Below are 22,674 nucleotides of genomic sequence, written 5' to 3' on the forward strand. Positions count from 1 at the left end.
TGAAAAAGAGAAGACAGATCCGAGGCAGAACTGTAGAGCTGACAGGAGTTGATAGCGTGGATGTACGGGAAAAGAAGGCAAGGAACTGGATGGATGAAGCAGGAGAGGATTAGAAATCAAGAGGTTTGTATTGGCCAAAGCAAATTCAAGATGCCTAATAAAATCCAAATTGATCTGTCAACCTAGATAGATCTAAGTCAATAGATCTGACCTAAGGGTTTAGAATTTAATAAAGACTTTGGGACTGGAAATGTAATATGGGACAGACAGGCATATAGATAAGGTAAAGAGATGGGCCATTCCAACTGCACACAATCTCTATGTTCCAGAAAAAAACACAATTCTGACCATGAGGGACTTATTTTCCCATTAAATACTAAACAAAGGCTCAAATTGTCCCAATCTAATGCTAAAGGTTATCATGGAAACCTTGTAAGGTTCTACCACCAGCCAAAACTACAACCTGTTGAAATAAAAATTAATGGGAAGCTATAGGCATTGGCACAAGGAAATCAATGGTGTGGACCGTTCTGCCTACCGTTGTCATCCGGGCTTTACGCAAATAGGTTAAAAGGTCACCTCCTTCCATCAGTTCCAGGATAATGTACTGAGGTTCATTCAGCAGACAAACTCCAAGCTGCTTCAGAATGTTGGGATGATTGAACTTGCTAAAAGGTGGAAAGACAAAGACTAATGATATGATAGCAACAGGAGACCTAGCTGAGACTCCTTATGGAATGAACAAATTCTTTATGCATAGTTTCCTTCAGAATCCCTGACTTACTTTCTTTAATAGGTGCAAGCTTCCTTTTCCAACTACTGGTCTGTGTATGTGCCTTATGGAGGTAACGTGGCAACCCCTAGTGGCCAATGCATGTGGATAGAACAGGGTGGATTTTAGAAGAAATAGCATTTATATTAAAAAATTTTAAATATTTCTTGTTAAATATTGTTTTTAGTTATTGATGGACCTTTATTTTATTCATTTATTCATATGCAGTGCTGAGAATTGAACCGAGTGCCTCACACATGCTAGGCAAGTGCTCCACCACTGAACCACAACCTCATTTGTGACAGAAAAGAAAGCAATTTGACTAATAGCCTTCTTCAAAAGCTGTTTGGAATCTTTGGTGATGTTTTTGGTCATCACAAGTGTGAAATATATTCTTTCCCTTTTAGAGAAACAACTCAAGTCTACAGGTTTTGGCTGCTCTACTGGTTTCTTAAGACATCAAAATAAGCCCAGCCTACCATCTGGGACTCACAGTCAAGGATTCCCTGAACTGCTTCCTTGAATCTCCATTTTAAGATGTTCTTGATAAAACAGAAGTGAGATCAGTAGAACAGAGTTAGGGGATTGAGGAGAAGGCAGGGAATGGGAAGGAACAGGAATGAAAATAAATTATGCTATATGCATGTATGAATAAATCACAACAAATCCAACATTTATATATAACTATAATATAATAATTAAGGTATTTATCATATATACATTGTGTATATATAAGTAGAAGGGAAACGAGTAAAGCAGAGGCAAGGAGGGGATTATGTTATATACAAACATGAATATGTCACAATGAAATGAACTCCACTATTACGTATAATCATAATGTGCCAACAAAACATTTTTAAATGATGTCCTTGAGTACATATCATGGCCATAAACTGAAACTTTGCAGACAGGCTTACTAGAAAGGGATATCAAATAATGCTTAAGAGAACTCTCCCTTACAGGGTCTACTTCACCCATTATCACACATTTTAGAACACAGATGTGTTTAAAGTTGAACAGCTTCAGAATTCACTTGCAAAGAATCTTCCTTATCAAAGATAAAAGAAAGGAGAACCCTTTGCCTAAGGGCTGCCTGTACCCTGGCTCAGCTGACTGGCCTCCATAGAATTCTTATTAGTACAGACATATTTCCTCTCAAACTTTTCAGTCATTTTTGCTTTGAGTAAAATTTGTTACAACCAGTCATTTTGCATGTTAAAAATCCAATGCACAGAGACAAAAGCTTCCTACCCACATCGGTAAGAGAAAATTATTTTGGAACTACCCTGATACCTCATCAGATGTGCTTCCTTCAGGAATTCAATTTTCTCCTGGTCTGTGGAGCCCTTCTTCAAGGTCTGTGCAACAGAAAAACAAGTCAGTAATCAGTATAGCAGCCATCCTGTGAGCTCAGAGGGTTAATGCAGAAGGTTTTGTTTTTCAGTCTTCACCCTGAAAGCTGTAAATAGACCACAGATGCAGCATGTGAGTGTGACCTGTAAATCTCCTCTTATTGCTAATATAAGAAAATACAGTAGATAAAAGATCTAGTAATGTTTATACAACTTTTCTCCAAAGGATGGGAATTTTAAAAAGAGACCAATTTTAGCATTTAACAGGTCAATATCTGACTTTTCAAAATTTTCTACTCAATATGTATTTCCCTGATTTCTTTGCTAACAATACCCAAATTTATTTTTTAGGGACAAGGTGCCAAGTCTTAGGTAGCTGATGTAAGTTACTCATGAAAATTTGTCCTGAAATTCTCTAGCCTTCCTTGTAAATAAGTTTTAGTTCAGTTCTGGACCCAAGAAAAAATTGCTGAGCAGGAGAGAGGCTTGTGGGAAACATTTGCATTCCTGAACATATATATCTAGCACCATTTTACTCCCTTTTCCCTGGATTGAATGAAGATGTGATGCCAGGTTCTTTTCAGAGATACTGGCTCTTATAGGACATAGGACTGCACCAAAACAGCAGTCATCTCATTATGTGAGAACAATAAACATTTGTTTAAACCAATTGAGACTGGATTAAGTTAAAGTATTTTTAAAGCATATTATTTAGAAGTGGAGAGAATTTTGCCATGTTTCTGGTTGTACAGGTTACCCTCAGAGCAATAAATTCCTAATAAGCTGTAATCATGATGGTGCACAATTGCATTAACAGTTTCATTATCCCACTACCAAAAGAAAGTTTTACAAAAATACGAGAGTGTGCCCAGTGCTTCCTTAAAAATACATCAAGCATACCATGACAAACAATCACATGATACAAATTTAAATGTTCATAAATAAAGTTTTATTGGAACACAGCCACACTAAATAGAACATATACACTGTGGCTGCTTTTAAGCTGCAATAGCAGAGTTGAAGAATTGAGACAGAGACTGTGTGGCCCGCAAGCCTAAATATTTACTACCTGTTTATTTGAGAAAACACTTGTTGACCCTGCTCTGATTCTTTAAGAATGTATTTTGTAATTCCAGTTTTCATTTAGAATGATTGATTGGAAAAACTGTTCACCAGGTCTCAGCTAACAGCCTTAGAGGTCATGTAAACCCTGGAGATTTTCTGTTGATTATACAACCTATCTGGGAAATGGGAGGGATGGGAGGATAGTGACTTCTATAGCTATGTATAGGTTTCTACATTCTATCAGTCAATTTTTAAGTTAATTTTATTTTTAATTGACATACTTGTACATATTGAGATGTACAATGTGATGTTTTGATTTATGTATACATTCGTTAATGATCAAACCAAGGACTTTCATCATTTATTAGTGAGTACATTAAAAAATCCTCTCTTCTATTTTGAGAGATACATATACACTATTGCTAACTACATTCACCCTACTCTTGGTCCTCTTTTTAGCTAAAAGCATTCAACTTTTATTACAGTCATATCCATGCCAACCCATATAAATATGGTGACCTAACTGGTCAAGAAGTCCAGACATCCACGTTACCTTCACTGCCACTTTGATTTCTCCACTTCCATCTCCTAAGATGTCTACGGCTGTCCCTTCATACACTTCTCCAAAAGCTCCACTTCCCAATAAGAGGCGCAGGGTCAGTTTCTCCCGAGGGAAAGCAGGAAGATTTTCAATCTCCTCTTGGGTCGGAAGAGTACTGTAAAATAACAGCATATTTATTCTCACAAAATACATACAGTTTAAAGTTTGTGTTTGAGAGAGAAAGAACAATCTCAGGGCATGGCAGCATTGTCGGTTCCATGTGATATAGTGTATGAAATTCTGTGCTCCTATTAATACTTCTCGATTCCACCACCTTTTACAGAAAGCAAGTAACTTTGCTTCCAGGCATCTTCACTTCAACAGAAACATGCATGTGTATGTGTTGCTTTGAGATTTTTTTTAAACTAGTTCTATCAAAGTTAGCAGCTATGAACTTCTTCAGGTTGCTAATTTGTGTGAAAAATGATTAGAAATTAGCAATAGATGCATCTGAGTCTATGAGTTTTCATTTCAACAGTTTCATATACCTGATATGTTTTGTAAAATGGAATTTACTATGATCAAAAAAAAATCAACCCCATCACCATCTAACAGGTTAATTTAGAAAGCCAGTTTTCTCACTTGGACTATCATGAGATGGAGTCTCTAGATTAAAGCTTTGGGTTTGCAGGGTGCAATTGGCACACACCTGTAATTCCAGTGGCTTGGGAGGCTAAGGCAGGAAGATTTTTAGTTCAAAGCCAGCCTCAACATCTTAGTGAGACCCTAAGCAACTCAGTAAGATCCTGTCTCTAAACAAAATATAAAAAACAGTTGAGATGCGGTTCAGTGGTTAAGCTCCCTTGTATTCAATCCCTGGTAACTTTGAGATTTAATAGAAAAATCTTGAATATCAGATATGCTGAGTATTTTGTCAAAGAAAAGTCAGTTCCAAATACCTGGTTACCTCTGTATCTACTTTAAACCCTTTGTTTTCATGTCATGAATTATAAATTTCTAGAAGCAAGACCTAAGAACATACCAGTACCATTCCTTTTTGTATACACTATAATATAAAGAAACATGCAAAGAAACACTTAAGTATTTCCCTCAATTTTAATAACAAAAGAAGATCAAAACTCATCTGTCTTAAAGAGATTTTGAGGCAATCATCATGCCACTTCCGAAATGGGCTAAAATTGGCTTAATATGAGATGCTGGGAATTTCCTTTCATCTCAAACTCTATCTCCAATGGAACCAACCACATTACCATCTACTCTCTTCAATGTGGTATTTTCTTCTTTCATTTATTTTTTAACTACATGATAAAACACTAAAAAGCAATGGACTTTTCTGTATTTATTTTATAGGATAACCACATAATTTGCCAGTCGTCTCTGGTCACATCAGAGACTGGAAGAGAAAGTTATCAATAATTATGCCAGAATAAGGGGCATATTGTCACCCACTCTTTGCATTGGAGCTCCATAAAGAATGCCCAGACTACATACTGTATTGCATAGCAGGCGTTAGCCAGTCCCACCCCAGCTGCCAGGCCTCGCAGCTCTGCCAACTCCTTGTCTTCGTTTAGGAGAACTGTCAGGCCTTCCTTGGAAGTTTTTGGATTCTTGAACTTTCTGTGCCACACTTTAAAGCAAAAAAATAATTTAAAAAATAAAATATTGCTTCCTTTTTCCTTCAGGACATGCTAATACACTTTAAATGCTTGTGTATAAGAATACAATTCACAAAATAATAGAACTTGATTAAAAAATGTGCCCACAGTATTAAATCCAGACAAAATGTCCTAAAAATATACAAGTTATATACATCACTTTTATCTCACTTCTCAGAGTAAAGCTTAACATATTATTATGAATAAATTGAAGCATCTTAATATTAGAATTTATTTCTCAAAATGACCCAAAATAAATCAAAACATACTTGCATAGTAACTATTAGTGAAACATTCATTTCTGACTCCAGACATATTCCATTTAGTAGACCTGAGGGAATGCTTTCAATAGAATGGCACACTAAAAAATGCTTTCAATATAATGACAGAATGCAAAATTATTAAATCTATTGTTGTTTATATATGAATATTCAAATATATGGAAAAATAACTGGAATAAAAGCCACCAACCATTAGCAGGTTTTCCCTTTCATTTTGGAATCATGAGTAATTTATATTGTCTTTTTATAACATAAGCAGATATAATATAAAGTTTATTTTTCAAAGATTAAAATGCAATTGTAGATCTCCAATCTACAGTGTAATTTTGACTCAGAAGTTGAAAACTGCAAAGGTGCTTTGGGAGATGATAGTTAAAATGTGGACTTCATTTCATAGTAGTTTCTATATCCAAGAGGGTTAGAGTTTTATTCACATGAAATTCCTCTGGAGGCACTATAAAGGGAAAAGTTGCAAGTACCTTTGCTACTGCAGTTTTTCAACCCTGAGATGTTTTTCATGAGCTTTCTATATTTTTAAAGACCCAGGGTAAGCCCTACATTTTTGGTGACATCATCTGAGACCTCTGCAAACTCTGAGGCTCTCTCATCTCTGAATTTCAAAGACCAATTGTGTCACTGTCTTGTACATTTCATGTTATTTAACACAGGTAGTGCTCTTTTCATACTGGTACATCTTACCACCCTCATTAAAGGGCAAGTTCTAAGGTCAGTAATTGTATTTTTACAGCTTTTTATTTCCTTTCTATTCTCAAGCATAAGGCTAATGTTGCACATTAGATAAAACCACTCACCAACTCAAAGGCTGTCAATGCTTATTTTTAAACCGTTCTTTCAAGTTTATAAGTATGACCAATGAGAACCCTCAGCACAATACAAATTTTAAAAGAATTGCTACTTCTCACCATTTTAATAACTCAGCCTTTTTTCATGCACTCACACACTACTAGCAAAACCACATGCACTGCTAATGAAAGCAAAAACTGGATTAGCTTAGCTACATTCAAAAAACCATGAGTTCCAAACAGAATAAAGACCTTTAAGTCCTGAGAAAGTCAGAGATCCATAGAATATCTTGAAAGCACACAATAGGTTGTCTGAAATTATCTCATGTTCATCCACTAGTCATGGGTTTAAACAATGGTGATGTACAAGCAGGAAAACAAAGGTCAGATGAAGGGTTCTTCATGTAATATCCTTTCTAGCACGAAAGCAGACAAGCAGTCAAGTCTATATGCCAACTGCCAAATATACTGCAGTCATATGTGTAACTGTGGAGGGGCCGGCTTAGTGGCACAAACATCAGCTGTGCAATACTTAGACTCCCTGGAACCACAGGTTAAAATCCTAGCAGTGTCAGCTGAAATTTTTAGCTTTCCCACTTTGCTGAAGGAGTTTCTCATATTGTCTGAGTGGAATCTTTGAAATGAAATCTCGATTCAAGTTCAAAGTGCTCTCTGATACCTTGTGACTCCCAATCAGTTTAGAGAAAGAATAGAGATTTAGAACACTGAACGAAACATTGGCTTTCTTCATCCTCAGAGAATCAGCTTTATGCTTCCAACTGTCCCTTCAATTTTCTCTTATTTATAATAAAATAAGCTACAGGTTCCTGACTATGCGCTTGAGTTCCTTTTCTGGAATTATGCTTTCCTCACAATGTTCCAGCTTGTCAGCAACAGAGAATGGGACCATATATGTTAGAACCCAAACCAACAAGACATTTTGAGAACTGAAAGAGAGTGCTATTGATTTTTACAATGAAACAACAGGAAAAATCAGAACATATGATCACTAGGATCACCTTAAGGGCCCTATCTCTGACTGTCTGTGTTGGGGTTGCTACTCTATTGTCTCATCACTGAACTAAATCTTAAAAGAGGGTGGGGTATTTTAAGACTAGCACATCCACTTAAAACGAATAATGGGAAGTAGCTAACTCACTATCTACCTACACTACTTCTTCTGCTTTCCTAGTCATTTATAATTAAGCAGGGTTTTGAAATAAGCCAGTCAGACATCTGAAAGTGAGCATGGATCCTACAAGCCAGAAATGGATCTCCTGAGAAAGAGGCCCTGCTCATTCCAAACCAGGCTGTATGCCTGGAGACCAAAACTATCCTGACCAAAAATTGTCACTGGCCTCCCAATTAATCCTACACTCTTTTTGTACCCAGGGTTATTTTTCTTTTATTTATTTCAATATTAAAGCCACAAAACACTTGTTATAGCCAATCAGAAACAAATACTGCTTTAAAGAAAGCTAGAAGATGGTGACGTTGAAAATAGTTTTATCTAAAGTACACCATGAAGTGTATACACAGATATATTTTTCATAAAATAGTTACCCTTGCTATGGTTTGGATCTGGAATGTCCCTGAAAGTTCATATGTTTAATGCTTAGTCCCCACCTGGACACTGTCAGGATGTGGTGGAAACATTAAGAGATGGGGCCTAAGGAGAGGTCTTCAGATCACTGAGGGCATTCTCTTTAAGGGGAAAGTGGACCCCATCCCCTTCCTCTTCCCCTCATTCATTCCTAGCCATGAGGTAAGGGCCTTGCTTGGTCATGTAATGCCATGATGTGTGCCACACACTCAAAGAAACAGGGCCAGTCATTAATGGACTGAAACCTCTAAAACTGTGAGCTGAAATAAATCTCTAGAGTAACAGAAAACTTACTAACACATCCTTTGATTAAAAAAAATTCACAGAAATTATTCATTATAAAAGGATGGCCAAGGGTAACATTGAATTATATGAATATATTTAATCAGGTAATGTCTCATGCAGGAGGTTAGATAAACCGCAAGATAAATCAATCAGTACAAAATCAAACAAACCATAGTTTGGTACCTATTTTTAAAATTTCTGACACTTACCAAATGTCAATGGGATTGTAACAACCAGAAATACTCCAACCACAGTGACAAGTACAAAACTTGCTTCTGGTATCCAATAACCATCTAATGAAATAAATGAGAAAAATAAATTAATTCACAGAATAAAACAAATTGTCCCAATTTGACCCAACTACCTACAGAGTGATTAGCTAGAGGTAATTTCTACTTGATTTTTGTAAGCCAGGTGGTAGTTTGAAATCATCTATGGTGACAGTGTATACACCATGGAAAATCAAAATAAAAGTCCCAACACCCAACTGAAATACACTCACCCAACTCGCTATTTTAAGGTGACAGAAGAAACATGTATGATCTTTTTAATGAATTCGGGACAAAGAAATCTCAGTCTTTATATATTATATAGTTGGGATTATTATTTTTTATTCATATACATCTAAATTCATGGATATTAAACTGAGGAGAGCAAACGTGAAAACACGGTGTCTTCTCTTATGGATTTTCAGTTGCATAGAAGAGATAACATGTAAACCAGAGGTTGGCACACAACAGTTTGTGGGACAAATCTGGCTACAGCCTTATTTTGTTCTTCCCATGAGTTAAGAATGGTTTTTATAATTTTAAAGTATTACTTTAAAAAAAGATATGCTATAGAAAGCAAATACAGTTTGCAAGGTCAAAAATATTTGCTATATTTGGTTCTTTTCGGGAAATGTTTGCTAAGACCTTATATAGATAACTAACCATAATACAAATAAGGATAAAGTTTTATATGAAAGGTGTGCACAAAATGAAATCATCAATTTTGCCTAAGGAGTGTCAGTCACACATCAGGATGGATTCTTTCAAGTCAAGTCTTCAAGGATGAAAAGAATTTCAATTGGCAGAAAATTAAGGAAAGGCAATTCCAGGTAAGAGGTACATGGTAGGGGGTGGAGTCCCACCTTCTAGGCTAAAGAAGACACAAGGCTAAGGATCTAGTGACAAAAGATTTTCTAATTAGTCTAGTACAGCTACAGCACAGGATTAAATAATGGGAAAAATTAACTACAATTGGAAGATAAATCATGGAAGACTTAATATCCCACATAGAAGTTTGTAGTTGATTCTAAAGGCAGCAAATAAAGAGCCGTTTTGGTACATTAAGAGGGTTAAGTGAGCTAGACTGTGCTTCAGCTAGAATACTGTCAGCAGCATGATTAAGCCAACAGCCCAAGCAAGAAAGAAAACCTTAAATCAGGAAACCCAACATGAAAATTGGAAAATACAAACTCATCAGAGAGAAATCAAGATGGTAAAATCAACAGAACCTGGTGACGGCACAGAGGAAAAGATTAAATATGGTACTGAGACTTCCAGCCAAAGTGATTAGAAAGTTAAAGTATTGGAAACTAAAACAAGGCACACAGTACAAGAGGTAAGTATTAGAAAAGAGACAAAAAAAAAAAAAAAAGTGGTTCTAGGATTATTGCATGTAAGAAGGGAGTGCCAGGAACAGAATAAAAGACTGAGTAGTTAAAGACCACATTCTGGATGCCTTGGAAGCCTACCCAGGAGTTCATGTGGTAGTCATTAAGGAGTATTTGGTTATTATTGAAGAGTAAAATGACATGGTGATAATGATGTTTTATATAGGAAGACCACGTCAGATGAATTGAATAGTTCAACAGTTTGAATAAGCTATACAATCACCATAACTGGTACTAAAGTTAAGGATGCACATATCTTCATCACTGAACTTTTATGTAGTAAGCTAGTGTGTAGGCAAATATGGTGACATACCTCCAACTAGTATAATATTCTCACTGATTCCACTGTATTCACCAAATCCAAGACTATTTGCAGCTACTACTCTAAACTGAAAAGTTCCTTTCAGGTTTTTGGACTTCCATGTGCAAAGGCTACTGCAGGATCCATTAAATGCCATCTTCCACCTTAAATTTTGGTTTTTTGAATCATTTGAAGTGTTCTCCCTGCAAAAGAAACACTAAAATAGTAAACACAGAATATAAACATGACAATATATGTGTTATTTCTGGTTACTCAGATATCATTTTAATGTAGAACTCCAGAGAGTTTCATTGTACACTTTACCCTGGATCTCATTTTTCCCACATGGTATGGCTGCAGAACTCAGCATGGTTTAAAAAGTCACCCTACTCATAGATGAGCCAAGCAACTCAGCCCATCCAAAAAGTTTTGAGTAATCAGTGGACAAGAGAAAGATAGTAAACCTTTTTTTGCTGGTTAGAATGTGTAAAATTTCTTTAGCATTTAAACAATAAAACAATTATTTCATAATTTTTAACAGAAAAGTTTTAATTATTCTTAATTTTTAGTTTCTTATGATATTGGGAAAATCACTTATGCCATATCTGGATAAAATACACAATATAAATTGATAAGGAAGGTGCGATATTTCAGTCACCAAAGTTGTTATATCTGAGATTCTAAGGGTCCTTGCTTCCTTTTCTATTAGTCTACACTCTACCTCAAAGCCAATCCACATTGAAACAGAAAAAGAACACAAGTTCTAAGTTCAAAAGATGAAACTAGAATGACTTTAAATGAAATCAACGGAAGGCAAGCTCAAGATCTTACATCTTCTCTGACAATGAAGAAAATTTCAGATCCTAACAGTTTTAGGATGTGATACTAAGCCACACGATCTTAGGGGTATGTAGTAGAAGCTATTTCTGCTTCTGATAATTGAGCGGTTCTGAAAGAACAACAGGATATGGAGGGCTGAGCCTCAGACAGGGCAGGGAATAGACAAAAACATCAAGAGCATCAGGGAAGTGAAGTTGGTCACATCTGTTTACAGGAGCAGGGTATCCTCAGGACCTTCCTGAGTAAAGTATTATGACAAAGTGCTTTTATACACTTAGTGAAGTCTCTTGTTAAGCACTGGCAAATTTATTCTTTAAACAACTTTGATCCAAAAGAAACAAGTCCCTAGAAATTTAATAAGTGGCAAAAACAAAGTTCTAAAACAGAAAATGAGCAAGGATTTAAACATTGCCTATGTACTGGATTGAATAATGTTTCCCCCCAATCCATGTTCATCCATAGCCTGTGAATTTGATGTTGTTTGGAAAAAAAAGGGTTTTAACAGATATAATTAAGTCAAGATGAGATCAGACTGAATGAGGCCAACTCCTTATTCAATGACTGGTGCCCTTATTAGAAGAGGAAAATTTGATACAGACACACATACACACATACACACACACAACATGGTGTAATGAAGGAGTCAGAGAATGGAGTGATACATCTACAAACCAAGTAATACCAAGGATTTCTGCCAACTACAAGAAGCTAGGAGGCAAAGGAGGAGTTTTTCTAGAGCCTTTAAAGGGAACATGTTCCTTCTGATGTCTAGATTCCAGACTTCCATACTCCAGAATCATAACAGTACATTTTTGGTTATGTTAAGCCAATTAGTTGGTGTTACTTTGTTATGATAGTCCTGGTAGTCCTAGGAAACTACAAGCCTGTTCAGCTCCCAAGTTTATACACTTTGCACAACCACTATACCATCAGCAAGCACACAGTCTAACTAGGGTGTCCTGACTAAAAAACTAACTTAAAGATACTGAAGTTACAATTCGTCCTGGAGTCCATGTATTCATAATGGAAAGCTGGGACAAGGAGCATACAAACTATTCAGATGAAATCATGCACTAAAGGTGTTGCTGAAGGGACCATAGTAAAGAAATCCCATCAGGAACCATAGTGTGGACTGGTTGATGAACATACAGGCCACTGTGATAATTCTGCAGGTCAGAATGTATTTCACTGTGCATGGAAATTAGTAACAGAACTTTCACAGAGGTTTCAACTAGAGATATGGCCAAGTAAATTCTCTAACATAAGCAGGAAAACTTTTTGAAGTTATGGGAATGTCACAGCAAGATGATGCAAAAATAGATCTAAGCTTGAGTCGCCAGAACTATAATTATGGAAGTGACTTTTGTCCTTGGAGCTTCTTAAAAGATGGTTTCATAGTCCCGTGAGGGGAGTGTCTTTGGAATTTGGAATTCTCCCTCCAAGTTGGCATGAAATCCGTCCTGCTGAGCCAGTTATGGTTCTCTGAGCTCCTGGTACTGGCTAGGTCTGAGGTTTCATGTGCACATCAGCTGCTGGTTTTCATGGACAGCACATTTTCAGTCCCTGGGAACACACTATAAACTGTCATTTTCACAATGGATAAGAAGCCTGGGTGATTATAGGCCTCAGACCATTTCAGCCCCTCCTCTAATTTTACATTCTGAAAAATACCTAGCTCATGATCAGTCCTCATTAGAGAGTGTTCTATCTTGCCAAAACAAATGATCAAGAATTTACATACCTACCATCATGTAACATCAAATATCAGCTTAGTTCCTTAAGCAGAATAGATATTAAGTAAATATCAGTTGCTTGAGCCTATGACTGAATAATTTCTCTAAGGATTATTGAGAAGTTTCAGATTTCTGAGAATGATATGATAGGCCTTATAATTAGAATGCTATGGGTGACCTCTAGGAATTGACGAAAGAACATAACAATGTACCCAAGGTCCTTAAACTGAAGATATTTTGTGTTTGTGTATAAATATAATTTCATAAATATTATTACTTTTGGTCACCTAATAGTTAACTGCTTAGCTCTTGTAGTTTATAAAGCACTTTTGCAAACAGACATACCTGATCTCAAGGATGTAGTACATAAGTCTACTTCCATTATCTTCAGCTTTTTCCCACTGTATTGAATCTTTACTTCCCTCTAATAATTTGGGAATGCCTGGTTTACTTGGGACTCCAGCTTTTGGGGAAAAAGAACATGTTGATTAATATGTTAGAAGAATAAACTAGTCTGCATTGATATCTTTCTATAAAATATTCTGAGGAAAAATAAATACATTTAGGAAATATTCAGAAGTTTTCTGATATAAGTAGATTTTTTTAAAATGAGTATCAGAAGTTTTATTAGTGATGGATTATATGTATTAGTTATAATATTAACAGTGTAACCTAGCTTGACACAAAATAAGTGATAAATGCAAACTTTAAAAAAATCATAAGTTTTGGAGCATTTTCCCTCTACTCTCATAGTGATCGATTGGGATTTATGGTATATCTTTTTAAATACTAATTAGTTTAATAGACTTTAGATTTTTTTCCATTTATTTAACATCTGGAATATAAAATTTGTTTAATAAGTATTTGTTGAACACTTAGTTACCCTTTTTTCTTGATTTAGTTCTCCCTGAAAGATATCATAGTTGGACAGGAAATCAGAATGCTAAAAGAAGAAATAATTGTGCTCTACTCAGGATCTTACAAGACCAGGGCAGTGTTATCTTGTTACTGCCTTTAAAGACTCCTGACTTTCCAATTTCTTCACTTAGGTTCCAGCAATAGTAATATACTCTTTGTAAAGCAAAGATTTCAACCTCTAAGATTGGTGAATAAGAAATGAAAAAGATTTGAGACCTTGTAGGCTTTTTTTTTTTTTTTGTACCAGGGATTGAACCTAGGGTCGCTAAATCACTGAGCCACATCCCCAGCCCTTCTTAATATTTTTATTAGAAACAGGGTCTCACTGAGTTGCTTATGGCCTCGCTAAGTTGCTGAGGCTGGGTTTGAACTTGCGATCCAGATTACAGATGTGCACCACCATTCCCAGCTCCTGGTAGACTTTCTGAGTGCCAAGCCAGTTAATACTCACCTTTTGTCTTGAAGTTCTCTGGAAGTGAGGTGCTGTTTTCTCCTGTCGTATAAACCACCACTACTCGGACATCATAGGAAGTATGAGGTTGCAGATCTGTGATGTTACAGACATAAGCAGGACCTTTGCTGCATGAAGCTTCGACATGGTAAAACTCATTGCATCTCCACTGAAAAAGAAGTCTCAACTAACATTTTTGTTTCTTTAAGAAAATCTTCTTAAACATAGAAATGTATAGTCCTGTGGCAAGTGATTAGAACTCAAAGTTTACTTTCTACTAAAGAATCATAGCTTCTTTATGAATGTTTGATTCCAAACATTATTCTCACCATCTATAGCCATTTTTTTCCTCATGACAAGCTCTAAATGACCTGAATGACGATTCTTAGATAAAGTCAAAAAGTGAGACATGTAAACCTAACTATATATCATGGGGAACATTCTGAGCTGAGATTCTCCCATTATCCCTAAAAGTGGACACCTAAATTAAATCAGATGGCTGAAAATACAAAATCACAGCTGAGGAGCAATGAATGAACAAAGATAACTTCAATTCTAGGGATTAGTTCATTTCAAATAATAAATTCCACTTATTTCAATTCTTTGAAGAAGTCCATAGTGACTAACAAATTAAAACATTTAGGGTTTTCCCTCCTACCACCCTCTTCAAACATGTGACCAGCATCCTTTATATTTATACATAGGAAGGGTAAATCTTTACAAAAAGGAAAGTTTTTCCCACCATCAGGCAGCTACTAAGTAGCAAGGTTAAAAGTTAAATATAGGAAATGTTGCTTTAATACTGCTTTAGATACTGGTTCTCTAATTAAAGCTATCTGAAGCTTATTTCTCTATGATATTTCTTTCCTTAAAAGCTGTGTATTTGGATTCTTAAAGTCATTATTTGAAAATGAGTGATTTATTTCAGTTGTACAAATAGGACACCAAGGATGTGGCATATTGTCAAGGGTTCTTGGTGTATTTTTCCTAGTAGAGTTTCCTAAGAAGGTCAGTTTCCATAAATAAACTTTACTTTGCATCTCCTTTTTCATTTAGTACTCAGAAGGTCACATCATTTCATCAGATGCACATTTCATATTAGTTTTCAATTAAATTAGGAACATTCTCTATTGCACCTTGGGAAGTAGGCCATCATGTTACAAAAAGAAATGTGGGGAAAGGAAACAGAATGCAAATTGAGAAATGCTGATGTTAGGGACATTGCCTGCACTAAATTCATAAATGTATGAATGCCTAATGAAATAGATGCACTGAATATGCAACATTTACTCTGAACTGAATGTGTATGTGTGTGTGTGCATGCATGTAAGAAAAAGAGAGATTAAGAGAGAAATTCCTAGATAAAAAATATTAGAGTATTTTGGCCTTGCCTCCTTAATGATTTGGTGTAGAAATAACTACACTAGATGATCCAACGTTACACACCATCCAGAAATTCTCAGAACTCCTGCAACATAGGGGAGGTGCTTGCTTGAGAGCATTTTCTGGAAAATGGCAGTGTGTTGGCATCCCTACAGCACTAAATGCTATGGGCAGGCCATCAACTCTGAGAAGTGCTGTCGACTCTGCCAGAAAGTCACAAGGGAGTCAGAACCTTCCACTTGTCAAGAAACCAACAAGTGCAAGAATGAAGGCTACCCCAAAGAGATTTTCAAGTTATTTAGGCAGTGTTTGGGAGGTTGTAGGATATAATATCTCAGAGACTGGCACTTCAGAATTTTTTGATTCTCATAGACATTTGTCTGTACTGATGAGAAAAACATTTTTAATGGATTTCTATGAAAAAAAATTATCAAATTAAAAGGACTTGTTCCTTCCTAATCTTAAATTGAAGACATCCTTTCCTCTTTGGCACACTTGTGATTTTTTATTATATTGTTATTGGATTTTTTAAAAATTAAAATCTATGTAATTCAAGATCTAATACAAACTTAACTTGTGTTCTAAATTGCTCCATTTTTCAGACAACAAAATTGTGGCAGAAAAGACAAAGACAAAGTTTATCGTATTCTTCCTCTTTCTTTTGTAAAGCAAACTTATTAATTATGAAGACATCCATCTCTCTCACCACTCACCCCTCAGAGTTTCAGAATTCTGAAATCATTCCCAGCTGTCCTGTCATTATGAGGAAGGTTCAAGTTGCTCAAAAAAAAGCTTTCTGACTAGAGGTCACTCATCAGCCCTCTCAGAACCACTGTACTCATCCATTAATGCTTCACTAGAGATGGTCATACATGTAAAAGTGACAGTATCCTGCATTTTCAGCTTCATGACTTTCTAAATGGTCTACAAGAAATCTGTTGAGAAAGTGTGAAAATAGGAAATATAAAAAGAAAAGCATTTCTTGATTCTTGGTTTTATTTCTTGAGCTTTAGGAGTCTTTTTAAGGAAGTCAGTGCCCTCAACAACATATTGAAGTTTTGACCCTTTGTTTTCTTCTAGCAGTTTTAGGGTTCTAGGTCTTTAATGTACTTTGAGTTTTGTGCAAGGTAAGAAACAGGAATCTAGATTTATTTTTGTACATATGAATATCCAGTTTTCCCAACACTATAGAATTTGTTTAAATACTTTTGTATCTTTATTTTTATAAATATAAAAATTAAAAAATAAAGAATAAACATATTTTTATATTTATTTTATAGTATTTGTTTAAAATACTATAATATTTGTTTAAAAAGCTATATTTTCTCCAACATGTTTCTGGCAACTTTGTCAAGGATCAGATGACTGTATCTATGTAGACTAGTCTGTGTGTCTTCCATTCCACTGGTCTTCATGCCTGTTTCCATGTCAATACAATGCTGTTATTGTTACGGTAGCTCTGTAGTATAATTTGAGATCAGGTATTATATAATGTCACCAATATCACTATTATTTCTCAGTATTGTCTTGTCTCTTGTGAATCTTTTATTCTTCCATATGAACTTAATGACTTTTTTTCTAGTTCTGTGAAGAATTTCATTGGTATTTTATGGGGAAATAAAACCAAGAATCAATAAGTGGAATGGTTACAAATTAAAAAGCTTCTGCACAGCAAAGAATACAATTTAACCTAGAGAATTAGGAGAAAATCTTTGCCAGCTACTCTTCTGACAGGAGATTAATATCCAGAGTATATAAAGAACTATAAAAACTTAATACAAAAAAAATAACTCAATCAAAAAAAATGGGCAGATGAACTAAGCAGACATTTCTCAAAAAAATACTAATGATCAACAAATATATGAAAAAATGTTCAATATTCTTGGTGATCAGAGAAATGTGAATCAAAACAACATTGAGATTTTTTCCCCCAATTAGAATGGCAATCATCAAGAAAACAAAAAACAATAGTTGGTGTCAAGAACATGGGCAAAAACATGGCCAAGTGCCCCTGAGTTCAATCCCCAATACTCACCCCCCCCAAAAAAAAAGAACAGGGGCAAAAAGGTAAACTTATACATTGTGGGACTTTAAATTGTACAACCACTTTGGAAAATGGTATGGAGATTTCTCAAAAGAGGAGAAATGGAACTACCATATGACCCAGCTATCCCATTCATTGGTATTTATCCAAAAGAACTAAAATCAGCATACTATAGTAAGATGTGCATACCAATATTTATAGCAGCACAATGCATAATCCCCAAGTTATGAAACCAGTCTAGGTGGCTGTAAACAGACAAATGGATAAATAAAATGTGGTATATATACACAAAGGAGTTTTACTCAGCTATAAGAAAGAAGGAAATTGTCATTTGCTAGTAAATGGATGGAACTGGAAAACATCATGCTAAGTAAAATAAGACTAACTCATAAATTAAAAATTTAAAATACCCCATTTGAAACAAATGTATGATATATGATATGTCAAGATCAATGTAATGTTTTGAGCAACTAATAAATTTCTGATGTCTAAAAAAAATTGAAATATTTCTTTCCAATGCAAAAGTTAGAGACAGAGAAAAAAATATTTTTAAAAAATGGAGGGGAGGATCTCATGAAAATGGAAGGAAAACCAATAATATTGAGGAAGAAAATCAAGCAGATGGGAGGAGAGGAGGACATGGGAAGGACTGGAAAGCAAAATCTACCAATAGGTTATGTCCATGTATAGATTGCCATGTTGAGTTCCACATATACAGATAATCATAATGCACTAATTAAGATAATAATAATAATAATAACAATAAAAGGGAGGTCAGTAGACTAGAGCAAGTAGATCAGGGAGAGGTAGGGAGGGAAAGGGAATATACTGGGGAAAGAGATTGAGCAAATTATGTGTACATATGAATATGACATAATGAATCTCACTATTATATGTAATTATAATGTACCAATTCAATTTTTTTAAAAAAAATCATTGCCTGAAAGTCATGAGGACTGGACCCAAGAGGTCCTTGTCTGCTGTTCTTTTTCCCAGATTTGAATGGGATGGGTGACTTAATGATTAATAGTTCTCTCCAAGATTTAAATTAAAAGTCTACCTTCTGGAGTTCAAACCAAAATCTAATGAGGCTAACATCAGGTGGAGCCTTCCAATCTAACTGCAAACTGGTGTTTTCTGGGACCAAGGCATACGGTTTCTCTGGTGTGTCAAACATTTTGACAGTGACAGGATGACTTTCAGCACACCACATTTCCTTGGAATGGCAGGCCAGAACCTTTATTAAAAAGAAAAGAAAAGAAAAACAGCTGCTTTTCAAAATTTTGTGCTGTAAAATGGCAATAAAAAGTGCCCCATACACTCTGTACCTTTAACACATATTGTTGTCCACCAGACAGTGTAGTGACTAGGAGACAAAGCCTGGCACTTGGAAATTCACTTTGTCTTAGAGGAGTCTCAGGAATTAGGGCCAGATGTGAGATTTCCAGTTGATAGCGGACTGACTCTTCAGGTCCATTTGGCTTGTGAGATTCTCTCCAAGATACAAGGAGGCTGGTGTCTGACAGCACGGTTGTGTTAATGAGCCAAACTGCCTCTGGCACTGAAATAAATAGCAATGAAGGATAAGGGATGTTGCAACAGCATGGAAAGGTGCAAAGAAGAGAGGAAGTCTTGGTTGAGGATCGTGTCATAAGAGCAGAATGACTAACAGTGTCCAGAAGGAAAGTCAGTCTATTACATAATGGTAAGCTAGCAGGCTGCCTAAAAGCCTCTTGCCTCTTTCTCCCAATGACTACAACTTTACCTGACTCCAGCTCAAGGATAGGACCCTTCATGAATTACCCAATTTGGATGACTTTTGTGAAAATCATCAGAATATCTGAAAAAAAATGATCATCACCTCTTAGAACACTTTTTTGGATTATAGACTTTTTGTCTTTAAGGTAGAGATGTTATGTGACTTTAAATCTCAGTGGGCTCAGTGCAATACACATTGAAAAGAAGTCTTGGTTTTCCTGTCTCATGTGTACAGAGAGCTATGAATACATGGAAAGAGAGCGACACTGTGTGGTGAGACCAAAGAATGAGTTTCTTTGTGGAGCACTATTGATTTTGATGTTTCACCTCCTGACTGCTTTCCATTTTGATGGGTTATCATCTTCTTCAGTGGTTAAAATAAGGTCCAAGTTATCAAAACATTTTCTACAAATTCATTTTCCTTATTAAACTTAAAAAGGCTCACATAATAATTATTGGTTAGCATTTAGATCAAGAAAAACATAAACATACACATCATAAAATTTCACTCTAGAAACCCACACCAAGTTCACTACTCACCTATAGAAACCCACACTCACCTCCACTTTTAGTTTTTCCTGAAATTTTTTTCCCCAGAGGTAAATGTTCCAAAGGATCCAAATAATAATTCCTTACAGCTGTATGTATCGTATATGTTGAAAATGGTTGTAAATTTTCAATAACAGCTATATTCTCCTGAGACTCCTGAAATTAATTCAAAAATCAATATCTGATTCTTATATTTTATATAAACAAGCAGAAATTATTTACACAAAGATAAAAAAGCTGATTTATTTTTAATTCTGGATTGTTCATGATAATGCCACATCCCAATCTACAAAGACCTGAGTTAATATCTCCACAAATAAATGCCAGTGATTGTCATTTTGTGAAACAACTCATTTCACATAGGAAACTATTTCATAAGTATGACATTAGAAATTCAGCAGGAGGAATAAAAGTGAATACAGTAATCTAATCATTCTTAAAAATAAATTTTAAGAGGGTAAAAAGACATCCCTTAATGATTCTCAATTTTGATTATGCTTTGGAATCATCTAAAAAATTTTAAGAAAATACTACATCTGTGTTTCACCCACAGATATCCTGATAGAATTGTGTGAGGTAAAGCCAAGATTGAGAACCCATCTTAGTCAAAGTGAAGACAATAAGACTAACTCCAATAACGGAAATCTGTTCAAAGCCCAATTTTGATCAGCCAAATAATTCAATCTCTTTCTGAAACAACTTTTTAAAATGTGTAAAAAAAAAAAAAAAGATTAGAACACAAAACAAAAAAAGTAACAAAGAATCGTGTATGAATGGCAGAGCAGACAGTTTTGAATATCCAATAGAAGAGGATCACTTTGACCTCTTGAACTGGTTAAACCAAGCCAAGCACGAAGCAATTATACATATTGGGTATGTATAATGTCATCACTAGAACTATTGAAACACTAATGCCAATTATGGAATAAATATTGCCTATCAATTCATTCATTCAAGAAATATTTACCAAATGCCTGCACAGTGCCAACTCTTATGCAACTGCTAAGGATACAATGGCAATTTAAAAACAGACATAATTCCTCAGATCACTGCATTTCATAATATGTAGGATATATAGACATAAATATTAAGTACAAGTTTATATTAGATAAATGCTATGGAAAAGAAGCATATATGGCAATATTCTTTCTGTCCAATTCATTTGTTACTCCTCAATCTTCAATCTACTGTGTAGACCACAAAATCAAGTCTCTGTCACTCTTTGGGGGTGAATAATCAGGGAGGGAGCAAACCCCATTTTTCAGGACACTCAGGAAACTATTACTATGACAATCCATCAACTGGCCAGAATTAACACATTTCCAAGTAACCTAACTTATTCCCAGACAATACATTGTTTTGATGAATCATCGACAGTAAGAAGTTGTATATGGGAAATGCTTCACTATAGCTAATAGTTTTAAATTTTAAAAAGGCATCTTGTGCAAAGCCCGAAGCCATTAGCTCTAATCTTACCAGCATTTTATACACCAGGTCAGAGCTGTTTTTCCTGCCATTAACTTCTGTATAGTAAACCAGGTATGTTGGTGTAGGACTGGTGATGCCATACCAAGTAAGATTTGTCTTGGCTGGAGGTAATCTGATTGTGAGACTGGTGTTAGTGGCATTAAGTATAGTTGGTCCTGAAATATCTGAAGCTATAGACAGAAATGCTTTATCTAAAATAAAAAGAAAACAAAGATGAGATATACGTAGAAGAGAAACAGCAGTCTTATTTAGCATTAAGGGTAATATCAAAGGTTAGAAATAAATTTGTAGAATATACATAACTTTTGTTAGGAAGGATAAGCATGAAAATGCTTTGGAAATAATGTTCTCTTTGAAGAAACAAAAAAGGCTCCATCTCAATACTGTGTATGGCAGACACTGCTAGATTCTACCCAATATCATCCTCCTTTTCTTGAAACTCACCCATATAAAGTTGTTTAAGGTGGCATGCCCAGAGGGAAAACTCAGTTTCTGAATCTCAGTAGCAGCCTGGGCAAGATCTGGCACACTCTAACCCTTCAGATGGAAGATGGGCGTCTGCTCTATCGGTCATCCAGAGCAGCAGTTATCTCCGTCACAATAAAGAGTAGGCATGCTGTTACATGCCCCTGCCCTTCACCTTCTCCCTGACCAGGATGCAGATATGATACCTAGAGGAGCAACAGCTATTTTGTAAGAACTGACTAAAATTCATGCTAAAGAAATCTGTGGAAAGACAGAAGTCCAGGTGCTTGATAGCATTGCTGCCTGAACACCACATACAACCAAACATGCTATACCCTGAATAACTCTGGGAAGCACCATTCATGGAGACTACAGTGGGAATGGGAATGATATGCTCTTGACCAGTGCAGTGTGGCACAACTCCATTGCAAACTCAGTAGAAGCCTAAAAATATCATGTTTCCAGCTGGGAATATAATTCAGTTGGTAGAGTGCTTGCCTCACATGCACAAAGCCCTGGGTTCAATCCCCAGCACCACCAAAAAAAAAAAAAAATCATGTTTCCATAACTTGCAGCTGAATGCAGCTTCTAATCCAGCCACTTTGATTAATATGTAAATTTTGATTAAGACATAAAATGCCACCTAAAAATACAGTGTGATAAAGACAACACAAATGCAAATAACTCCAAATAAGATTTTATATAAAGA

The 22,674-nt window shown here is 35.6% G+C and overlaps 1 protein-coding gene across 5 annotated transcripts in view; it reads right to left on the reverse strand.

Annotated features, from left to right (window-relative positions):
• Window positions 1-22,674, reverse strand: part of Ros1 (ROS proto-oncogene 1, receptor tyrosine kinase) — a 130,695-nt gene that overhangs the window by 20,831 nt on the left and 87,190 nt on the right. For 4 of the 5 annotated variants that reach the window (XM_046426423.2, XM_046426421.2, XM_046426424.2 and 1 more), the window contains exons 28-39: window positions 21,489-21,691; window positions 20,024-20,168; window positions 19,034-19,266; window positions 18,766-18,942; window positions 14,279-14,447; window positions 13,255-13,372; window positions 10,349-10,539; window positions 8,588-8,671; window positions 5,243-5,378; window positions 3,743-3,905; window positions 2,066-2,130; window positions 539-668 (exon numbers count right to left, since the gene is read on the reverse strand). In XM_046426423.2, the coding sequence (XP_046282379.1) occupies window positions 539-668; window positions 2,066-2,130; window positions 3,743-3,905; window positions 5,243-5,378; window positions 8,588-8,671; window positions 10,349-10,539; window positions 13,255-13,372; window positions 14,279-14,447; window positions 18,766-18,942; window positions 19,034-19,266; window positions 20,024-20,168; window positions 21,489-21,691 (1,814 nt within the window). Of the gene's footprint in view, window positions 1-538; window positions 669-2,065; window positions 2,232-3,742; window positions 3,906-5,242; window positions 5,379-8,587; window positions 8,672-10,348; window positions 10,540-13,254; window positions 13,373-14,278; window positions 14,448-18,765; window positions 18,943-19,033; window positions 19,267-20,023; window positions 20,169-21,488; window positions 21,692-22,674 lie in introns of those variants that run through there. The other variant, XM_046426426.2, reaches the window with a different exon arrangement.

This window comes from Marmota monax, unplaced genomic scaffold (genome assembly GCF_021218885.2).
Source record: "Marmota monax isolate L192 unplaced genomic scaffold, Marmota_monax_Labrador192_F-V1.1 WCK01_AAM20220418_F8-fsc00174, whole genome shotgun sequence".
Taxonomy (NCBI): Eukaryota; Metazoa; Chordata; class Mammalia; order Rodentia; family Sciuridae; genus Marmota; species Marmota monax.